Below are 23869 nucleotides of genomic sequence, written 5' to 3'. Positions count from 1 at the left end.
TCTGCAGAGATATTTTAATTATATACAATTTACCTTAAATTACAGTGTACGGTTTGTGTCACATTTACTGTCACTAACAGCAGCCTTCAGCTTCAGCGCCTCGCTCAACAGCACAATGGTGGTAGAGTATCTTAGAAACTCCTTTGTGGATTACTCCCACGATTGACATCTATTATGAGTTTCCAGCACAAAACATTAAATTATGAAGTAACTTCAGTGGAGGAAAACACTTTCACAGTTGTTCAGGAACGTTCTACGTTAGCATTAGTTAAAGGGATAGTTCACCTAAAAAAAAATTAAGATTTGATGTTTATCTGCTTACCCCCAGGGTATTTACACAAACCAAGTTTTTGAACTCAAACTGTTGCAGTCTGTCAGTCTTATAATGTAAGCGAGTGGGAATCACGGCTTTAAGAGTCAAAAAAAAAAAAAAGTGCAGTCAAAGGGATAGTTCGCCCAAACCAAAATTTAAAAGACATATTTAAGCCGTTTTCAAATATGTTTTGTAAAAATGAATGATTTTCTGTATGTATTGTGTTTCTGAGGAAAGTAAACACTTCTGATATTTAGCACTGAAGAATAACAAAATAATTTATTAGAATATTTCTGAATAAATAATGCCATCAAACAAGCAACCATGAGTCTTTTAGGCACTGTTTTACTATGTACCAACAAAATGTAACAATTTAAATTTCACATATGCATGACAGCATATCTAAGCTAAACCAGAATCCATCCATCATTTGTACATTGTCAATGACTGCTGAAATTGTTCACCGAGAGGCTTCAACAAAACAGCAAGCATGCAACCTCAGAGAATATTGCATCTCCGAAAACATTTTCCCAGATGCTCTTTATAAAACAGGACTGGATAAAAAAGAAGAAAAAAAAAAAAAAGAAACAGTAGGTGGACTGCATGTAACAGGTCATTTCAATGTAAATTTTCAAAAAAATCTTCTCTAATATAATGCAATAAATCCAGAAGGTATAGACAGCTGAGAAAAATATCAGCGCATATGCAAATTTAAAGTTAAAAAGGGATGAATAAAACAAATTAACAACAAAAATAAAACTAGTTAGACTTGCATCAATTTCGAATAGATTTAGCTAGAATTGACCAAGCATTCTCTCTTTACAACAGAATCCCATTCACACTCCAGTAAACTTCATTATGATACAATGGATATTTGAACCAGACATCAAGTCAGTTGTAACTATCAAAACACACAGGCTGCTAAACCTGAGACGAGGAGCGATTGACCCGAGACTCTCATACTGTGGTCCCAAACACAACCCCATCTAATTCCTGATCGTCAGAGTCGTCCTCGCTGAGAGAGAAGTCTTTGTGGTTGGAGAGGCGGCTGGGGCTGCAGGTGGACTCTCCGTCCGTGAGAGAGCTGTTGGTCGTGGGCTTCCCCAAGTCACTGACAGGCCCCATCCGCTCCGCCTCGGCCATCTGGGCCAGCATGCTGTCCAGTAACGGACGGCTTTTGCAAATGCTGTCCAGCAGCTGACATCGGTGTTGCAACTGTCCGATTAGAGAATCTTTTTCCTTAATCGTCTGGTTGAGTTTATGGATGGATTCCTCTGATTGACAAAGCTTCTCGTGGAGGAAGAAAATCTCTCTAGATGAAAAACAAGAGAAGAATGTCCTTGTCAGCAAATTACCTTATTACAGCTGCAGTTTGCAATCAGAAACAATCAGAAAGATGGCATCGTTTATTCACCCTAATATTGTTGCAAACCTGTATGAGTTTCCTTCTTCTGTCAAATATAAGAAGATATTTGGAGAATTGTTGGTAGCCAAACAGTTGCTGTTCTCCATTAACTTACATAGTACGGAAAAAGAAATTCATATCAATTCACCTGTCTATCAAGTAAACTTCAAGTATTAAGGACGTCTTTTTCAAATCATGTTTGAGGTATGACTGAATAATTCAAAGCACTAAAAGTTTCTTCAAGTAATTCTAAACAGAGACCTTGTCACATCTTGGAAAAAAAAAAAAGTCAGGGGAAGGCCTGTCACGATAACAACTTTTTGTTGTGCGATATTGCCCCAGAAATAATTGCGATAAGCGATAATATTTCATTTTAAAGACTTAAAAGAAAAGATTATTCTTTTCTCTGTAAATTAAGGGTGCGCACTATTGCTGAAAAACACAATCACTACTCAGCAGTCAGATGTGCATATGCACAAAGACTGAAATTTTATTTGTAGAAGCATTTTTTTTTTTTACATTTGAACTAGCACCTCATGACTACACCATGTTATGTACAAGAAGATGCAAAAGATGCAGGTGCAAGTGGAATGTACAAAACAGGGTGACATTCATTTCTAAGTACCGTATTTTTCTAAATACCGTATTTTCCGGACTATAAGTCACACTTTTTTTCACAGTTTTGATGGTCCTGCGACTTATAGTCAGGTGCGACGTATTTATCAAAATTAATTTGACATGAACCCAGAGAAATGAACCAATAGACAACATTACCGTCTCCAGCCGCGAGAGGGCGCTCTATGCTGCTCAGTGCTCCTGTAGTCTACACTGAAAACATTGAGCGCCCTCTCGTGGCTGTAGACTGTAATGTTTTCTCTTGGTTCTAAATAAATGCGACTTATAGTCCAGTGCGACTTATATATGTTTTTTTCCTCATCATGACGTATTTTTGGACTGATGCGACTTATACTCAGGTGCGATTTATAGTCCGAAAATACGGTATATTGTGTCACCAAAAATGATTGATGTCATGTACATATATTGATTATTGTGACAGGCCTAGTGAGGGGTAAACAAGGGGATGGGCTGTTTCACTGGATGAAGCTTCATTATGAACTCTTATTGTGTTTGAAGTTAAAAACGTGGTGTGGATTATTGTGGATTACTATGTTTTTATCAGCTGTTTGGACTCATTCACCCATTCACTGCAGAGGATCCAGTAGTGATGCAATGCTACATTTCTCCAAATCTGTTCTGATGAAGAAAAACTCATTTACATCTTGAAAGGCCTGGTGGTGGTGGTAATAACATTTTCATTTTGAGGTGAACTATTCCTTTAAAGGGGTCATATGATGCTTTTTTTAAAGATGCGTTATTTTGTGTATTTGATTTAATGGAATATGTTGACAGGCTTTAATGTCCAAAAAACTCATTACTTTTCAAATACTGTACATTATTGTAGGTCCTTTATGTGGAGCCTCTCTCAAACTTGTCATTTTCTACAAAGTCCCTCCTTCTGACAAGCGCAGTCTGCTCTGATTGGCCAACTGTCCCGGTGCATTGTGATTGGCCGAACACCGCAAGCACTCATCAGAAATGTAACGCCCCTTTCCATAATCACAAGCTTCGTCTTTCAAAATAGATGTAAAGACAGTTAATAATGTCCTTAAGTTTACCATCAGTTCAAGCCCTAATGAGAAGCAGTCATGTGACAGACAGTGATGAAGCTTGTATGTGTTTGCAGTACACAAGACACAGACAGTTAAGACAGCTGACTTCACTGTGTGACTGTCTCCATCTCTCTCTCGCTCACACACACACACACACACACACATATACAATGCACAAAACTCCCCATTTGAACATTCAGTAGCAAACCGGTATAACCGGTATAATTTTGAAAAAAAAAAAAAAAAAAAGTGGTATAAATTTTTGGTCAAACCGCCCAGCACTATGACAGGCCTAGGCTCAAATGCAAAATATGCCATAATTTAAAGCTCAATACCATTTGAGCAGAACGATTAATAGTACTGAACAAACTGTTCATCTAGGTCTCATCTAAAATGCACACCTTTTAAATAAACACTAAATCAAATGCGAAAGTCACATTTCTTAACATGATTCACAGTAGATTTTAATAAATATCAAAAGCGTAAAAGGTATGCATTATAGTTGTCACGTATATATACAGCCTACAGTTGATTTTATGACTGCAAGTCATTCTCCTCAAATGCCATTTAAGTCAGAAAAGTATATACAGTACCAATATCGCAAGTAACCAGAGATGGTCCCTACATTTTTGATAATATAATTTATGCCAGTGACCTATGTGCAGTGTCAAGTCCCGGTTATTCTAAAATAGTACACGTAACAAGTTTATTATTATTATTATTATTATTTTAAAAATAAAACAAGCCCCGCCCCCTTACAACATCATCTCTTATTCTGATTGGTTAACGGCGGTCTGTTTTGCTTTTTAAACAGTCAAGAGTTGTCATATAGTGGTTTCTAGATCGTTACGTATCTGCTATATTTTACTAAAGGGATATTGTTGTATGTAAAAGTCGCCTACAGCAGCTTAACTGAGCTTTCTGATTTAGCAAACGCATGGTTTTGATGTCAGGTCATAAAATAGTATGCATCTCCAGAAGAACACGACTGTGCTAAAGCAGTGAATAATATTATTTCCCTTACTTGTCCTTGGCCTCCGTGATGTCTTGCGTGGTAGCTCTCAGTTGCTCGTCTTTTCGGATGAGACTCTCGGCCTGCTCGCGCACGGTTTTCTCCGCGTCCTGCAGCCTGTGCTCGAGGTCCGTGACCCGCCGGTGCAGCGCCGCCAGGTGCGCGTTCGCCTCTCGGATCTGCACCGGCGACGGGGACGACATGTCCGCTCTCTCTCTCTCATCCACCGATCATCTCGTGTGGGATGAGTCAGGACTGAGTGATACTGAACTCTCTCAATCTCAGCACGCGTGATGCTCCTGCAGCCGTCTTCTTCTACTTCTTCTTCAGTGAATCTGTGATGCAGTAACAGTCGGCAGTGCGCGTTTAAATGCAGCACGGAGGTTTATGACATTGTGCTTTATAAGCAGCTATTGCAGTTTGTGCTTGCTTTAAAGCCAGCTGACGTGTCATCTGCACCAACTTCTTAGCAACCTGTAGCTGCTGACCCGGAAATGATATTTAGAGCTACTGGCCAATCAGAATAGCCGAAACAGAGAGAAGCAGTGATTACAAACTGCACTTTCCTCCAAAAAAAACTTTTTTGTAATGTAGCTACTGATATCCTAACTAACCTTTTAATATACTGTAATATACCCGTTTAATTTTGTAAAAAAAAAAAAAAAAAAACTTAATTGCTGAATATTTTATTAGTCTACTTTCGCATAGGCTATTACTTTTATCATCAAAATAAAAACAAGACTTTAATGGGGTAGTTAGTTTTATTTATTTATTTTTATTTTTTGCAGAGTGAATCTTTCAGAAAACCTTTTTTTTTTCTTCAGAAAAGTTGTTACAGCTGAATGGCAAAATGAAGCCAGCAATTTGAACTTGTTTGGTAATATCTGTATTTACACATTATGCTTTCAGACATTTCAAAAGATAGTTCCAGTGTTACTTTAGTGTCACGGAGATACTATTATAGTTATTATTATTATTATTATTGTTATATTTTCAGCTTTCATGTTAATTTAGTAAAATGTCTTTGAAATAAAAACGAATAATAAATAAATAATAAACTGATAAAAGACTAGCAGTTGTAGCTTTTTTATTTTAGTTTTTTTGTGTGTGTGTTTTTAATTTTAGTTAACTTTAATATATAAATTTAGTGTTTTCCACGCCATAGCAACAGTGTGAACAAGACTAGATCCACAACAGCATTAGAAGAAAGAAGTCAAAAAGAAACTATTGCGATAAATAAATACAGCAGAATTAGTCGCAATAATGATGACATTACAATGGGCAGAAAATGTTAGACCAGAGATGTATGTTCAGTCTCTATGGCAACAGTTAACAGTATTGTATCACATCAGACCATTAGAGAAGACACAAGTGTGTGTGTGTGTGTGTGTGTGTTACAATCTCTAGCTGGAGTGCCGGTTAGCTTCACTAGAGGTCACTCCATTATAGACTCTTGCCACTTTACCCCGGACTTCATTCCCCACAATCCTTTGCCTGGACTCATCATCACTGATTGCAGTCACCTGTGTAATTACCTCCTCTGTCTCACCCTATTTATAGCCTGGTTTCTCTTTAACATTGCTCAGTATTGTTTAGCCCTAGTTCATGTGTTTTCCATGTGAATTGCTATGCCTTTTTGACTGTGGACTGTTATCTTGTTTCTGATTGTTTGCTGCCCGTCCTGACCATTGCTTGTTTCTTGGATCACTCTTTTGTCTGCCGAGGGCAGGGAGCCGCATGGTCTGCAGAAAGCCCCACGCTGGTGATGGCCAGTCCAATGTTACCATTCTCCATCCCAGACATCCCAGAGTCTCGTTCCATCGGGTCATCCATGTCCAGTGTCTCAACACCTGTTTACTGCTGTTTGACCCTGCCTGTTCTGACCACTCCTGCCTGCATTTGAACCCCCAACTGTGTTGCTAGCTAGGCTCCCCGTGTTACAGTATGTGTGTGTGTGTCTGTATGTGTGTGTGTGTGTGTGTGTGTGTGGGCATGTTTTTGTGACATATCAGGACACAACTCTGTATAATGACATGGGTATGACACAGGTATTACAAGGAGAGGGTGACTTATGAGGACATAACCCATGTCCCCATTTTTCAAAACACTTATAAATCATACAGAATTAGTTTTTTTTTTTTTTTGAGAAAGTAAAAATGCACAAAATTTCATGTGAGGGTTAGGGGTAGGGTTGGTGAAGGGCGATAGAATATACAGTTTCTACATTATAAAAACCATTACGCCTATGGGATGTCCCCACTTTTCACAAAAACAAACGTGTGTGTGTGTGTGTGTGTGTGTGTGTGTGTGTGTGTATACAGTTGGTATGGAAAATAATCACTTCCCTTTAAAATAATCACATTTTTTTGTTTTGAAGTCTAAAATGAAGATGGACACTTTTTTTTTTTTTATCCAGCTGTATTTACTTAGTGAAACTTATAACATCCAAGTGAAAGATAACATGTCAAAAAAAAAAAAGAAAAAAAAAGAATCACAGTTGCAAAAAGGATCACTCCCTCTCCTAAAACCATCTGCAGGTGCTTCTCAATGGCACAAAAAGCCATTTGACTTTCAACTGTGATCAGCTGTGCTCATTTTGATCAGCTCAGTATGAAAAAAAAAAGCTTTCCTGGAGCGTATGAGTCCTTGCTAGTGCAACTGAGGCAAACCATCAACTGTGTGTGGTAAGGAACTGTTAAAAGATCACTGAGATAAAGTTGTGGACAGGCACAAGTCAGGAGATGGATACAAACACATTTCAAAGGCTTTATCAATGCCTAGAAGCACAGTGAAGTATATTATTAAGAAGTGGATGGTATTTGGTACAAAACAGACCCTCCCTGGATCAGGACGTCGCTCCAAACTGGATGAAAGAACCAAAATTAAACTGATCAGAGAGATGACTGAGAGGGTCATTGTGTGCATGTGACAACAATATCACAAATTCTCCACAAATGTGGCTTGTATGGGAAGGTTGCAAGAAAATAGCCACTCCTCAAGAAAGGCCTCATGCAGTACCGAGACTGAAAGTTGTCAATGGGAAGAAGGTTTACCTTCCAACATGACAATGACCCAGCACACCGTGGCTGAAGAATAAAAAGGTGAATGTCTTTCAGGGGCCAGTTAAAGCCATACATAAACTCCACTGAAAATCTGTGTAATCCTTGAAGACTTCAGTCCACAAACACTCACTATCAACTTTAACTAAACTTGAGCATTTCAAAAAAGAGTAACGTTAGCATAAAAAATGGGATACTGCCGATACAGGAAGATTTTAACATGAAATTAATTAGTCCGTCAAAGGTTTCGATTTTGGAAGATGTAGGAAAGAAGAGGGGATTTTTAACAAGATTACATTTTAAACACAGGACTAAATGCATCGCTTTACATAATAGTTAATCTACACACAATACAGGTAAATGTGCTTTTTGCAGGGTAATTGTAGTTGAACATGTAATATCGAAAATGTAGGAAATATAGAGGGCATCAAAATGATAGAGAACTTTAAAGGTAACAGAAAAAAAGAACGAAAAAAAAAAAGATGGGAACAGAAATACAGCAGTGTGTGAACCCGAAGTAAAAGACAAAAGTGTAACGATCACTAATTGAAGAAAATTAACGGAAGGTGGCGGAATCGACTCCGGTGCGGAACACGCCAACATTCTAAAGAAGAAGAAGAAAACTTAGCGAACTCTCGCGATAATTCAGTCGCGTCCTTGATGCAGAAATGGGCTACTGGGATCTAGAAGAGGGCAAAGACTGCGTTACTAAAACATGGATCACCACAAAAGTATCCACTGCCATCGGTTAGTCTGCTGACTATCTGGACTGCATGGTTTCTAACGGATCCTTTGAGAGTAGTTTTATAAATGTGCATTGCTTATGCTCTCCACAGGCTAAGCTGTTAGCATGTGACGTTAGAGTGAACGACATAGCGCACTGTTCTCACCATAGTCTTGTTTTCATGTGTTTTTTTTTTTTAATTATTATTATTATTATTATTATTTTACTTTTGTCCGTCTGTTTGCTATATATAACTATAAAGTGCTTTGGGATCAGCGTCTATTTTGTTGTGATTGCAAATGCAACCCAGAGCTACTATCACTTTCCAGTTGTTTATTTGTTTCGTGCCTAAAGTCACTGATATGTTTGTGTGGCTGTCATGAATGCTAGTGAACTAGAACCGTGGTTATGGAGTTGTCACTAGACTTCGCCTGCTTTAATACTGCTGTTGTTTTTGTTGTTGTGCAGGGCTGGTAGGTTCAGCCTATCACATTGTGGCTTATCCTCCTGAAACAGCTGTGGAGGCTTTGACCAGAGCCACATCAGGCACTGCCACTATGGGTAAGACTGAAGAAAACACCAACATCAGAACTGAGACCGAACTACTTTTCGTGTCTGCATCAAATTGAGTTTACAGTACACACGTGATTTTGTATACACAAAGCATATTAAATGTAATTGAAGTGTCTGCTTTATTGTTTTAAACAACTTTTGTGAAAATAAAATGGTCAAATATGTGGATGTCTTCTGTAAATCATGGTAAAAGTGTATGAAACGGTATTCTAATAATTATTCATATTGTTAGATTTATTTTATGTGATCCTGGAGCACGAAACCAGTCTTGAGTCGCTGGGGTGCTTTTGTAACAATAGCCGAAAAAAAAAAAAAAAAAAAAAACTTTTTATGGGTCAAAATGATTTATTTCTCTTTTGTGCCAAAAAATAATTGGGACATTAAGAAAAGATCATGTTCCATGAAGATATTTTGTACACTTTCTACCTAAAATGTCAAAACGTTATTTTTGATTAGTAATATGCATTGCTAAGAAGTTCATTTGGACAACTTTTAAAGGTGATTTTCTCAGTTTTTACATTTTTTTGACCCCTCAGATTCCAGATTTTCTAATAAATGTATCTCAGCCAAATATTGTCCGATCCTAATAAACCATACATCAATGGAAAGCTTATTTATTCAGCTTTCCGATGATGTATACATCTCAATTAAAAAAAAATTGACACTTAAGACTGGTTTTGTGGTCCAGGTTCACATATAAGAAATGAGTGGGATTAGTGTGCTTAAATGTTGTGAAATTATTTGTAAAATGCTACACACACACCTGTGTATGTATGTATGTATGTATGTATGTATATATATATATATATATATATATATGCTAATATGATGCTAAAAGTTTTCAGATTTTTTTCCTCCCATTTCCTATTATGCATTTTGGGGTTATATATACACAGGACTTTTTGCCAGCTGAATGCTGTGAATTAATTCATGCTACTATTATCACATAATGTTTTTTCACCTAATATATAGTAGGGAAGTGTGCGATTTCGGATGAAGCTTTTGTGATTCAGCTTGAGCCTTTAGTGCCCCTTCACCTTCATCATACAAAGCTGAATAGAAGTTAAAATAATGTCTGTAACACTTGCTTTTGTTGGCCTTGTTGTTATATTTCAGAACAGTAGATGCATGAATGAAATGTTTTTTTTAATCAATGCATCTGCATCTAATGTATTTCAGGTGGCAGCACACACTCGCTCCAGTAATTTACTCTCGTTTGCTTCTTTTTCAGCTGCCATGGGTGCCATCTTTGGAATGGCCACCTGTCTAAGCGCACAGGCCAGAGATGCACCTGACGACCCTACCAACTATTTCATTGGTGGATGTGCTTCAGGGGTTTTCCTCGGGGCTCGAAGTAAGCACAATAATCACAGTTTTCCTAGTTATTCAAGGTCATTGGTATCTGTTTTGTGTTTTTGAAAGAACAGTCTTAAGAGGTCTGCTGGTGTTGTATGTTTAGCACACAGTGCTGTCACAGGTACCACAGCCTGTGTCGGTCTGGGAGCTTTGGCTATGTTCACCAAGATTGGAAAAAAGGAAGGCTGGAGACTAACAGGACCACCAAAGCTGTGACCTGAGAGTGTCCCCTAGTGTTTGATGTGTTTATATTGTATATTGCTCAAATAAATGTATTACGATGAAAAATCAAATAATCTCTGGGTGTACTCTTTGTGTTTGAACGTTTGAGTGTTTTCTGAAGAAGTCGCTGCACCATGTCTTTACCGCATTTATGATTTCAACACATGGTTTATTAAATAATCAACATAAACCCTCTCCTGGATCAGTACCGAATGTAATAGATACTGGTCGATATATTCAGTAGATGACAAAGCAGAAAAGTGATGGTTTCCTCTCAACCTAATACTGCACCTGTAAACATGAAACAGTTTCAGAAAGTTCTGAACTTACCTGAAAGTCATTGAAATTCACCGTTTGCTTTTTAAAATGTGTACAAAATATATGTATCTTACATGACTCAGGTAAATTATATACTATTAACTGGATGTACAATTTAAAGTTAAGCCAGAAGCACACACACACACACACAAATGATGTTGCTGAACAGTTTCATAGTAATCAGAATAAACATAAGTGGAATTAATCGACAAAAGTGATGATGGCAAAAGGCTACTTGTTTGCCAGATTAATGGCATTACATTTTAATTAGTAGGATTTGACATGTTTGCTGTTTCAGATGTCGTGTACTGATTCAATTTGACAAAAAATCCTATAATCAAGTTAAACTCTCACAGCTTACCAAAACATGCTCAGTACAGTATATGTTCAGCTGCTTTTATAGTCAAAACTTTAAAGGCGTATGTATAGAATCTGATTTATAAATATCCTCTAGAAATAAAACTGAACACGGATTTCTTTCTAATCATTCGCCTACATCATTGTTTCTTAGACATTTAGAAAAATTACTTGGATCATCTCACTTGTTGTTGATCTGCATATTTACTCTGTCTTTAGCAAGCATCAAAGTAAATTCTTCATGTGCTGGTGAAGTGGAAACTATAGTGCCATTAATAGTGTAATAAGTTATTTAAATGCACAAGTAGTATAGCACATGTTCGTTGTGGTGAGTTCTTGTTCTAGCCACAAGGTGGAGCTTTTTAACAGTCATGTGTTTTTTTTTTTTTTGTTTTTTTTTTTGCTGGACAATATCTCTAATATACTTTACACAATACTCTCATAATTCCATGAATCATTCATTATTTCAAATGCATGCATATATTCTTGTTTTGGAATCTGAAACCATAAAAAAACATTCCTGTAAGACTTAATGAACCAGGGCCCCCTAGTTAATTTGAGCTGTTTAGTTCATATTAGGGGTCCGGGCCTCAAATAGATTTGTTTTAGTATTTCCATTGGATCTATTTATAATCACAGGTTTCTGGGGTGGTCTTTTCTGGCACGAAGATGTGTGGCAAACTCCTAGCTGAAGTCAATCAGCAGTGCCTGAGAATCTCCTCATATGTGTGTGTGTTAATACCAGCACAGCTCTATTATCACCACAGCGAACACTTTTCCAAGGTGTTAGATTTTCATTAGAGAGCCGCTGAGTTCACTGGACCGTGTTTACAGGTGATTAGCACAGCGGTTACTGGGAGGCTCTTAAACCATTAATGAGACGTGAGAAACGGCTGTTTGCAGTTTATTCGGTCTGGGCAGTTGGAAAAGCACAAGAATCTTGGAGACTGATTTGTTTGCTTTGGTGTTTTCCCGGTTGACAACCACAGAGACACAAGAAAGTGTCGATTATATCCATGAGGCGGAAAGCCAAATTAGCAGATGTGTCCTCATCTGGACCTTCAATCTGCTAATGATTTGATCACAACATCGAAGCTGCGAAACAACTTCTTCTGTAAAGATGACCAAACTTAAATGTATAGAGCCAGAGAGAGTTATTTCTATATTTATAATCTTATTTTAGTACTGTTTGAGATACTATTACAAGTTGTATTAAAATTTTTAATTGCTTTTTTTTTTCTATTGTCATTTGGCGAAATGGAAATAGTTAACAGAAATGTTCAATTTGGGTGTCGCTACTAATTTCATATCTTGAAATGAGATGTTTGGTGACAGTAAATGAAAGCATGAATTTAATTAGAACTGAAAATAAAGAAAAAACACAAAAGAAATGCTATAGGCCAGTCAAACCAGCCTCCGCTCATGGGAATAATTATGGTTGATATGTGAAATTTGGCTCATGAAACCATTCAAGTGCATTTCTCAAGAGTCGAAGATTTTAAAGATTAAATGTGCAAAACAGTTTTCTCACGGGATAAGATTGCCTTGTCCTAAAATATAAAGGTAACTTTTTAGTTTAAAGACCAATTTATGCAGTTAAAAAAAAAAAAAAAGAGTATGTATAAGGACATTCATATTTTTATTTGTTCTGAAACCAATACGAATTTAAATACATGCAAGAAAAAGATAAAACGTGTCATTCAACTTCTAGTAAATTGTAGAAACAAATAGAAATAAATACAAATAAAAAATAAAAAAATTAAGAAAATGTGATTTTCTAAAACTTCAGTTGTCAATCAAATTATAATGTTAATACAATAAAATGACAACCACAATTAATAATTTCATTATTTCCAGCAAATCTTGAGAAAGCAGCAAATTACAGTAGGAAAATGGGTTTAAACATACTGTGTTTTAGCATTTTACAGTTAACTACTACATCTTAGGTTTTGGTCTAATCAAAATTTGGGGATAGTTTTTGAGAGAAGGAGAAAAAAAAATATCATTATTTATGCAACTCAGTTAATAGTGTAAAAATGATCAGTTCACCTCTCAAACAAAAAGCCGTCTATAATATGAAGTACTGGTCCTGCAGTATGGCTTCTTCCTTTCTAATGAGTTTGCGATAAAAAAGCTGACCACTCCGCTTTTATTGATTAGCTTGCTGGCTCGGTTTCCTTCCGATCGAAAGCACGAGTTGAAATACCAGTTCACCTTTGTCAGAAGTGCTGAATTTCAAATCAAAATGCTACTTGGTTTGGCAGAAGAAAGGTAAAACAATTACTAAAGACTGTAGCCATATCCTGGTGCATTCATATAGCAGCCACTGCATTAGGAGATTGGAGCGTTTTAACAGTAGAAGCGTCTTCAATCTCAGCAGAAGCCTAAAAACGGTTAGCATCGACCCGGCACTTGTGCGTCACAGGCATCATTCCTCCGTGTCAAGGGTCCGATTCTGCTGTTTTTGACTGCAACAAACTACTCTGTGATAGATGTGTGGATCAGAAGGGAGAGAGGGACATTCATGGAGCGGTTTTCTTCATAAAGCACGCAGCCGGCAGTCTCCTCAACTCTGACCTGAGATTTATGCAGTCAGCTTTAATGGATGCCGTCTTTCAGAAATGTTTCTGATATCAGAGCCTGTTAAAAGCCTCTCTCCATTAGAGCTGGAGTTTTGATAAGCCACTCAAGGGCCTGTTGGACAGCACATGCTTGGTTATAATGGCAGCGACTGCGGGACTTTTATTCGGCTGGGTCCTTACCAAGATGTGACTTGAATGAAATGTGTGTTGATAAACAATGAAGATTTATAGCTGCTTATGTCGGCTGGTGATTGTTCGGAGTGGGTGTGTGATGGACAGAGTTATTGATGTCTTCTATCTAGTTACCCTAATGGACATTATGAACCAGATGATGTCCTGAGTGTGCATCTAATGAAACCATGAACTATAATAATTTTCAATTGGAATAATTTGCCACTTAGACTTCCATGCTTACACAGTTAAGTGCGTTACTGTAAAATGTTTGTTTGCTTTTAAAAGCTTTAGACATTATTTTATATATATTCATTCATTTCTTCTTGTCAAAATACTAAATATATGCTATATAAATATATGTCGGTCAGTTCATACATACTTGAACATCATAATAAAAGACTCATTAAGTATAAATAAAATAAATATTTAACAAAACATCTCCACTGCTAATTAATAACTGGAAAAACTTTTAAAGGCATGTCATGTGGTCGAACCAAAAATGAAAGATATTTATGAGATGATAATTCATGATATTTTCAAAATGACTTTTTACCTTGAAAAGTTGATTTTAAATTGTTAATTTCCGTGTATTTTATGTATAAGGAAAATATGTTTCAAATATGTTTAAAACATACATATTATATTATATGTATTATATATTTACATTTGAGTACAGTGAATATTGTCATGTTCAAGAAACCAGTCTGAGATGATTTGAGCTTTGTGTCATGGTGCTTTATCCTGCTGGAAGTAGCCATCAGAGGATGAGTACACTAGTCATAAAGGGATGGACACGGTCAGCAATAATACTCTAATAATAGTCTTTGGCGTTTAAACGATGCTCAATTGGTACTAAGGGGCCCAAAGTGTGCCAAAAAATATCCCCCACACCATTACACCACCACCAGCCTGAACCATTGAGACAAGGCAGGGTAGATCCATGCTTTCATGTTCTTTACGCCAAATTCTGACCCTACCATCTGAATGTCGCAGTAGAAATCGAGACTCATCAGACCAGGCAACATTCTCCTCTGACCTCTGACATCAACAAGGCATTTTCATCCACACAGCTGCTGGTCACTGGATATTTTCTCTTTTTCTGACCATTCTCTGTAAACCCTAGAGATGGTTGTGTGTGAAAATCCCAGTAGATCAGCAGTTTTTGAAATACTCAGACCAGCCTGTCTGGCACCAACAACCATTCCATGTTCAAAGTCACTTAAATCCCTTTTCTTCCTCGTTCTGATGCTCGGTTTGAACTCCAGCAAGTCTTCTTCACCACATCTAGATGCCTAAATGAGAGTATCTGCCATGTGATTGGCTGATTAGCAATTTGTGTTACCAAGCAATTGAACAGGTGTACCTAATAAAGTTGCCAGTGTGTGTGTGTGTGTGTGTGTGTGTGTGTGTGTGTGTGTGTGTGTGTGTGTGTGTGTTTGTGTGTGTGTGTGTGTGTGCGTGTGCGTGTGTGTGTGTGTGTGTGTGTGTTTGTGTGTGTGTGTGTGTGTGTGTGTGTGTGTTTGTGTGTGTGTGTGTGTGTGTGTGTGTTTGTGACATATCAGGACACAACTCTGTATAATGATATGGGTATGACACAGGTATTACAAGGAGAGTGTGACTTATGAGGACATAACCCATGTCCCCATTTTTCAAAAAGCTTATAAATCATACAGAATTAGTTTTTTAGAAAGTAAAAATGCACAAAGTTTCCTGTGAGGGTTAGGGTTAGGTGTAGGGTTGGTGAAGGGCCATAGAATATACAGTTTCTACATTATAAAAACCATTACGCCTATGGGATGTCCCCAATAAAAAATAAAAAAAAACACTGTGTGTGGTGTATATATTTTCTTCCTCAGTGTTTTGTCTTATTTTCCATTACAAGACAAATGTTCCACTCAAGATACATTTATGATAATTATTTAACATATTAATTCACGTATTCTGAAATTGTTTTAAAAATGGAGTGATTTAATGCTTTAAAATAAATAAATAAATAAATAATCTGCCAGCAAGGCCAAAAAAAATTATTCAAAGGGAAAACAGGATCTTAGCCTATTGGCAGATACATATATATATATATATATATATATATATATATATATTTTTTTTTTTTTTTTTTTTCTTGTTTTAAGCATTTAACTCACTTAGTTTTTCAGAAAACAAGACTTAATATCTTACATCATTTTTCTCCCAAAGTAAACGTAACTTCATTCATTTTGCAGTGTATGAAACCAACATGAATAAAAAGACTGCATTTCTAACAATGCGGCACAATGTTTATTTATTTATTGTGAACACTGTTGTGCCATTGACCCATATTCGCGTATGTTTAAACACTTATACCAATGTTTTAAATGACTCAAAAGGCAGCACTATGGGCAAGCTAATATAAGAAAGCTATTACAAATACCAGCCTAAAATGGCCATTGGTTATATTTAGACTGTGCCGTTAGCTGGAAGAAAACATATTATCACTTTAACACGACCTGGGTTAGAAACTCAGTGATTCTGCTTAAAGGAATTTCAGCCATTCGTGCTGCGAGTGTTCAAATTGTAGTAAACATTAGCATACTTGCGGTGTTTGTGGATTTATCGTAGCCTGCGTTGTCTTGTTTTACTTAGTTTTGGGTTTTAGTGTTATGCTACCATTGATTTATCATGCTTTTAATTACACTGCTTGTCCAAAGAACCAAAATCATCCACATCTCAGTGTAAAAGATGAGTTTGTTTAGTGGGAGATAAACTCAGAGTGAGAAATATATGAAGTTGGTCTTGAGCTAATAAAAATCTAAACCGAGCCAGTCCCGCAGCTGAATAATTTACAGAGTGCTGAGTGGAGGGAATCCAATACACTGAAACCAAACTTCTCAAATTTGACCACTCGCCATTCCCACCCTATACTGAACACACAGATCCTCACACAAACATCTGGGATGCAGCGTCTGCAGAAAACCATGAGCCATAAATCCCCACATGTGATATTAAAGGATTCTTTTCTCGAAACTCGGCATCGAAAACATGGACCATTTGTAGATATTGAGTCCTGAAAGTGAACTTTCTTCTCTTGAACCTCACGTATCTTTCTGCAAATTCATTAACGGGGTCAAAATGACTTACCTCTTCAGTTAGGGTGGTTTTCTAGACCAGTCGAATATAATTGGATTCTCTTTCGGCTGCTTGGCAGCATGAATTGTGCTTACTTTGAAAATGCCGAGAGGATCTTTTCTGTGTATGTAAATATTACCGGGGAATTGAAAAACAAAGTATAAATCTCAGAATATTTGTCTATTAACAGGAGCGGGAATATGCTACAAAATGTTCCTAAAGTAGAACAGATGTTAGATTTGAATTATTCTTTAACATTGCTACATTGGTGTCCAAAAATGGTTTTAGAGATTCTTTCGGCCTTAATAGAAACGACTTGCGTAACTTGAGATAATTATAAATCTGTCATCATATTCTGATACCAGAACCATCTGTTTCATGCTGTTCACAAAAGACGAACAAAGACACAATATCACAATAAATCTGACTTTATCTCTGAAGATGCCATAAGTCTGTTGGAGATGAATGGCTAAAAAAACATCTTTAGATATTATCGGGAAATGATGAGAAAGTTGATGAGTGGTATAGGCTACATCGCATTTCACGTATTTCTTTTGGATTGGTTTATATGTTATGTATGTATATATAACAGTGAGACATATACACTGAAAACAATTGCCATAAGATTTACTTTGAAACCATTGCTAGTAAATAAATACAAAGCATATGCAAAGAAATTTGAAGCAGAATGACTGAAACAGTATTTCTTGTTCAAGGTTTTTGTAATAGTGTCTTTGTGTTGTATGTTTCTAATACTTGCAACTTTATATAACACAATGTGACTTTATCTTTCTTTTTTATATATATATGTAATTGTGTTTAAATATCTCAATGTGACATGTCTGTTACAAACACGCCAGGTTCCACCTCCACACAATCACGGTGCACACCCTCACCTGAGTTCTAACCATCACCACCTGATCCTCATCACCAGCCATCCACCACAGCACTATAAAAGCCACACACACGCACCCAGTCATTGTCAGGTCACAAGATCATTAATCTGCGCTAACTATAAGGACTAACTCCTCTTTACCTTCTCTCCAAGGATATACTCCGAAGACTCCTCATCCATCTTCTCTCTAAGGATTATTCCCGAAGACTCCTCTAAGCCCCAACGGTGCGTGTTCACCTCCTTCCCGGCACGGATCCCAACACCCATCCACTCCTCACTACCCGCTCCTCTGCTTGTGTCTTTAAATAAACATCTACTTCATCTGTTACTCCTCTGTCTCCGAGTGATCCGTAACAGATGACCGGACCAGCACCGAGAGACGCAAGCATGAGCCTCACGGACCCCTTCCAGGAATTGGTTGATGCACTCCGTCGGACACTCATGTCAGCACCCGCATCACCACCACCAGCGAGCACTTCCGCTAACCCCATCATCCCTCCTTCACCTGCCGTGCACGCCAGTCCCATGGCCCGGCCAGCGCCCTACTCTGGTTCGGCGGAGGAATGCAGCGGTTTCCTGCTTTAGTGTTCACTGGTCCTGGAGATGCAACCGCTCTCATATCCAACGGACCAATCCAAGGTAGCTTTTATAATTTCCCAGTTGCAAGACATTGCAGTGGGCAGACTCTCTCTGGACCCAGAATAACCCTGTAACCCAGTCATATTCTAGCTTCATCGAACACTTCCGGGAAGTTTTCGGCAAACCTGCCTGGGACTCCTCGATAGGTGAGAGACTATACAACTTGAAACAAGGGAAAATGTCTGTCAATGATTATACCTTGCAGTTCAGGACTCTGGCGGCCTCCAGTGGGTGGAACGAACCGGCCCTGCTCACTACCTATCGTCAAGGACTGGAACCCAGAGTGTGGTTGCATCTCGCTGTATATGAGGATACCATCGGCCTCGAGCGATTCATCCAGCTATCCATCCGCTTCGCCACTCGTATGCAGTCGTGCTTTGAAGAGCACCAGGGCCAGCCGCATTCCTCCACACCGCTCTCCCGACCAGAGAACGCCAGCTCCCCAGAACCAGCCAACGAACCCATGCTTGTGGACTCTTACCGCCTCACTATGGCGGAGCGTCAAAGACGGCTGGCCCAGAATCTTTGTCTGTACTGTGCAGCTTCGAGGCATACCATAGCTGGATGCCCCATTCGTCCTCCTCGTCCCATGGTGAGTGCCATCCTTCCCTCACGATATCAAATGAAACCACTCACCACTGTTGTGACACTTACTGTTGTATCTCTTCCAGTTTCCGCCCTCCTCGATTCTGGGTCAGCCGGCAACTTCATCTCCGGCGCCCTCTGCCATCAGCTCAGGCTCCCAACCACGGCTACACCTGCTGCTTACCAAATCCACACAATCACCCCGAACCCATCCTTCCGGACAAGGTCATAGTTGCCCCTATCTCCTGGTCAGCAGAGACTCTCCCTCCAGTCGAGGCCCTCAACAACACTCCGCCAGGTTGCCCACCAGGTCTCCAATATATTCCTAGGACACAGCGCACTCCTCTCATCCACTCCACCCATACATCACTTGGCACTGGTCACCCGGGGGTCAATGGAACCCTCTCGTTGCTACGGGAACGCTTCTGGTGGCCCAACATGGCCTCGGATGTCAGAAGGTACGTGAGTGGATGTACCAGCTGCGCCATGTCAAAAAGTCCTCGCCATCTACCATCTGGCAAACTTCATCCTCTGCCCGTTCCCAACCGCCCATGGTCACACCTAGGGGTGGATTTCATAACGGACCTTCCACCCTCTGACAACAATACCTGTATTCTGATAATTGTGGATAGATTTTCTAAAGCTTGACGTCTTCCTCTGAAGATTCTCCCCACTGCCATGGAAACGGCAGAACTGATGTTTAACCATGTCTTCAGGTACTTTGGCATTCCAGAGGACATTGTGTTGGATCGGGGCCCCCAGTTCATCTCCCGGGTATGGAGAGCGTTTACTCCCTCCTAGGTGTGGCCATCAGCCTGTCCTCTGGCTACCACCCGCAGTCCAAAGGGCAGACGGAAAGAAAGGTCCAGGAGATCGGACACTTCCTCCGTACCTTCTGTCACGGCCACCAGAACTCCTGGAACCAATTCCTGGGGTGGGCCTTGTACGCACAGAACTCCCTCCGTCAAACCACCACCGGACTCACACCCTTCCAGTGCGTACTCGGCTACCAACCACCTCTATTCCCCTGGTCTGGAGAGCCCTCTGATGTTCCCGCGGTCGACTATTGGTTCCGGGAGAGCGAGAGGGTCTGGGACGCGGCCCATCACCAACTGCAACGGGCGCTCCGTAGACGCAGGATGACAGCCGACCTTCGCCGTTCCGAGGCCCCCCAGTATCAACCCGGTCAGAGGGTCTGGCTGTCTACCCAGGACATCTGCCTTCGTCTACCCTGCCACAAGCTCAGTCCCAGATTCATTGGCCCACTTTCCATGTCTCACTCCTTAAACCTCACCATCCTTCTGTGTTTCCCTCACCTTTCCCTCATCCTTCTGTGTTTCCCTCACCTTTCCCTCATCCTTCTGTGTTCCCCCCATCCCCCCCCCCCCCTAGATGACGGCGCAGCCTACTCGGTCAAGGACATCCTGGACTCCCGGCGGCGTGGTGGACAACTGGAATACTTGGTGGACTGGGAAGGATACGATCCAGAGGAACGTTCCTGGGTCCCACGCAATGACATCTTGGACCCCGCCTTGCTGGATACCTTCCACTCCATGCACCCCAACCGACCTGCTCCCAGAGGAAGAGGACGCCCACCACGTCATGATATGATGTTTAGAAACACACCATCATTGCTTAGAGATAATATATAATTATGTATTTTAATTGACAATGGTTTTAACTATACTAAGAACAATGTGACCACTGAGCTCAATGAACATTTATGGAGACATTTAAGTAGGCAGTAAAATAGCCTCCCACTAACAAAAGCCACCATAAGCAGAAAAATGACTGTTGTAAAGTGAATGAAAATGACGGCTAATTAACTGGAAATAGTATTATAGGCTCTCTTTTCCTTGTTATAGAGAACTTTCTCACCATATTTAAGGAAAGTGAGTGACATCTTAATGAATGAAAATGATTTTCTCACCCTCAAGTTGTTCAAACCCTGTACGAGTTTCTTCCTTCTGCTCAACACAAAAGAAGATACTTTGTAGAATGTGGGCAACCAGACAGCTGATGGACCTCACTGGCTTCATAAGTATGGGGAAAAAATACTATGACACACAAAAAGAAATAAAAAAATACAATGGAAGTCAATGACTAATATTTGGTTATTCACATTCTTCAAAATATCTTCTTTTGTGTTCAACAGAAGAAGCTCATGCAGGACTAACATGTGAAGCCACATAAAGGTGAGTAAATAATGACAAAATTGCTGGAGTGATTCTGCAACTTTTGATGTGTTTTCAGCTAACGCTGGATGGAAGGGTGCATAACAGGCCCAGCGGTTTTCTCTCTTATGTACACACATCTCCCAAACATTTTCAAAGTCTAATGGTAATGCTTATATCATTAGCAGGTCGTATACACTCACGAGTCTTTTTCTGATCGCAGATGTTTGAGTCCTGCACAGCTGTGAGGCTGCTGTCAGGCTTTCCTGTGGTGTTTACAACACTGTGGCCCTCTTAATAGCCTCACCTGCTCCCTGTCCTCTGGCCAGCACTCAATCTGACCTCCCATTAGAGAGAGGGAGGTCCGTCTCTTCATCTTAATAATGGATGATAAACCGACGGCGCTCATTAAGAGTGTAGGAGTCCAAAACTGTTCAGCTCTGCTCAGGCCTACAGCTCCAGCGGCTCTTGTTCTTTTTTTTTTTTTTTTAAGGCCTTTGCTTTCCAAAAAGCGGAACAAAAGTTCAGCCTCTTGTTTCGAATCACAATGCTCTCATTTTAACATAAATTAATTAACTTATGAATGCATATTTTCCAATCATAAAAATGACTGGTAAGAAACAGGTGATAGTTATTCATTACAAATTTGCATCTATTTGATTTTATTAAAAGAATTATATCTTTACATGCATGCATTCAAATGGCTTAGAATCAGCTTAAATCTGTTCAATACAGTTACATCTGTTCAGTTAAGAAGTATGGACATGGCTAAAATATGGCAATAGCTGTGGAACAAGGAATATTAAATTAGTTGATATATAAATGAATTCATTTATATTTTGCATTTGTTGATGATAAATATATAAAGCTGATTATTGAGTAATTAAAAGACCTTAAATGTATTAGTATTTTAGCATGCCTCACATTAAGTTTATTTATTAGTTTAACTGTGGCCAAAATGAATTGGAATTTTATATGCATTCAAAATACATAAATCTTAATTTTAGGCCTAAATATGTATTTAAGGGCATCAAGATTTATATTTTTACAATTTAATTTGATATTACCAGCCTTGTTGTTAAGATTATAAAATTTCACATAGGAATTTTATGCTGATATGCCAAGCAATATTCAATAGTCTTTGGTACTTTTAATTGTGATGATTTTGGCTCACATTTAACAAAAACCCACCAATTCTCTCTCTCAACAAATTAGAATATGGTGACATGCCAATCAGCTAATCAACTCAAAACACCTGAAAAGGTTTCCTGATCCTTCAAAATGGTCTCTCAGTTTTTTTTTTTTAAAGACCTAAAGGTCGCCTCAACCTAATCCTTGTTACCCGTGTTTTTCCAACCTTAAACGTGTGAAAGTGCACTGGAACGGCAATCAAACCCGTGACTTCCCACCCGTGAACTCAAACTAGATCGATGTACTCCAAGTTCCGAGGTCACACAGCACGCGAAACAATGATGACAGCTCCTACGAATAATACTGCCTACGGATGCAGTGTTTATGCAAGTGGTACACCTTGAAAAAACGATTTTAGGTCAATGTAACGTTGCAATAAAATAAATAATGTAGTTACAATTCCTTGTGCTCAGAAAGTTTGGCGTAACAATTGCCTGGAACGGTACAAAGTAGTTAGTCGTGGTATGAAATAGTGATAACGAGCTCAAAAACCTGCCTTGAGCAGCATCAGAACTAACATTATAGCGACTGACTGGGATGAGGAAGAGGTGGCAAGAGCCAGCCGTAAGAGGGCAAATGAGGAATTGCCAAGATCTGATGTCCGTCAAAGCCTATGCATGGTTAGCATCGCAGCAATGAGCACTGGAGCTAGTCTACGAGCAGCAGTGCACACACACACACATATATATATATATATATATATATATATATATATATAGATAGATATATATATATTTGTCTTTGTCATCTAGAAATAGAAGGCATCATGCTAGCTATATGGACGTTTCTAAGTGTTTATCTCTCCCTCCGGTGAAAATGTTGTTGCAAACGTAGCCACGTGTGTGTATCTCTGTGTTTGGCAGGTGCTTGTGTGGGTGGTGCTGTCCCAGGGAAACTGCTCTGAAAAGCTTGTGCTGTAGGGGAAATGAGTGCGTTTGGGTCGCTGTTGGTCGATATCTATCTATCTGTCTGTCTATCCATCTATATACTGTATATATATCTATGTATTTATCTATAATCTGTGCTATCTGAATACTCTCGTCTGCTACTCGTCTCTCTAGTCACTCTCAATGCTCTCAAGGCGGGCTTTGATAAATTCTCTCCCCAACGTGACGTGATGTTGGGGAAAGGAGAGCGCTGTAAAATAGTACCTACTTTTTCGTATTATATTCCGTTTTGTGATACCCAACAACATCAAATACAATGGATAACAGTTTAAATGTTTATTACCAACAAGAAAATTCTTTAAAGTCTTTACATTTCCATCTAATCTTAAACACAAAGCTATCAGAGGATCTATCCAAATGGAGCATGTGTAAGGAGTTTGCCACCCAACCTCAAGACAATCCAATGGGTTTTGCGCAACACGAGGGAGAGTAAATGATGACAACGTTTTCAGAGTGGACTATTCATTTAATTCGGAAACTGTTTGTTGAATTATAATGTTTAAAATGTAATACGCTAAAGAGAGATTATTTAGTCTAAGAAAAGGAAACATCTGTGAATCCTAGTGTG

The 23869-nt window shown here is 39.0% G+C and overlaps 2 protein-coding genes across 2 annotated transcripts; one reads left to right on the top strand and one right to left on the bottom strand.

The window, feature by feature from the left end:
- Positions 1-570: 570 nt before the first annotated feature.
- vmac (vimentin type intermediate filament associated coiled-coil protein) lies at positions 571-4909 on the bottom strand. Its single transcript, XM_026221166.1, has 2 exons — positions 4413-4909; positions 571-1625 (listed from the first exon to the last, which is right to left on the bottom strand). The coding sequence occupies exons 1-2, from the start codon at positions 4601-4603 to the stop codon at positions 1271-1273; spliced, it is 546 nt and encodes a 181-aa protein (XP_026076951.1). The 5' UTR covers positions 4604-4909; the 3' UTR covers positions 571-1270.
- Positions 4910-8049: 3140 nt separating this feature from the next.
- On the top strand, positions 8050-10405 carry LOC113055150 (NADH dehydrogenase [ubiquinone] 1 alpha subcomplex subunit 11-like). The gene is made up of 4 exons (XM_026221165.1): positions 8050-8206; positions 8652-8744; positions 9988-10110; positions 10216-10405. Exons 1-4 carry the CDS (start codon positions 8128-8130, stop codon positions 10326-10328), a joined length of 408 nt encoding a protein of 135 aa, XP_026076950.1. The 5' UTR covers positions 8050-8127; the 3' UTR covers positions 10329-10405.
- The last annotated feature ends 13464 nt before the right edge of the window (positions 10406-23869 follow it).

Source organism: Carassius auratus, chromosome 36 (genome assembly GCF_003368295.1).
Source record: "Carassius auratus strain Wakin chromosome 36, ASM336829v1, whole genome shotgun sequence".
Classification (NCBI taxonomy): Eukaryota; Metazoa; Chordata; class Actinopteri; order Cypriniformes; family Cyprinidae; genus Carassius; species Carassius auratus.
Note: the sequence above shows the minus strand (reverse complement) of the source record. Positions and strands in the feature narration are given on the sequence as shown.

Excerpts from the sequence above, each read along its gene's own strand:
- vmac (XM_026221166.1), bottom strand. The coding sequence starts at position 4,603 with ATGTCGTCCCCGTCGCCGGTGCAGATCCGAGAGGCGAACGCGCACCTG. Across the intron at positions 1,626-4,412 it reads ATCACGGAGGCCAAGGACAA|AGAGATTTTCTTCCTCCACG; the intron begins GTAAGGGAAATA and ends TTTTTCATCTAG.
- LOC113055150 (XM_026221165.1), top strand. The coding sequence starts at position 8,128 with ATGGGCTACTGGGATCTAGAAGAGGGCAAAGACTGCGTTACTAAAACA. Across the intron at positions 8,207-8,651 it reads AAAAGTATCCACTGCCATCG|GGCTGGTAGGTTCAGCCTAT; the intron begins GTTAGTCTGCTG and ends GTTGTTGTGCAG. Across the intron at positions 10,111-10,215 it reads GGTTTTCCTCGGGGCTCGAA|CACACAGTGCTGTCACAGGT; the intron begins GTAAGCACAATA and ends TTGTATGTTTAG.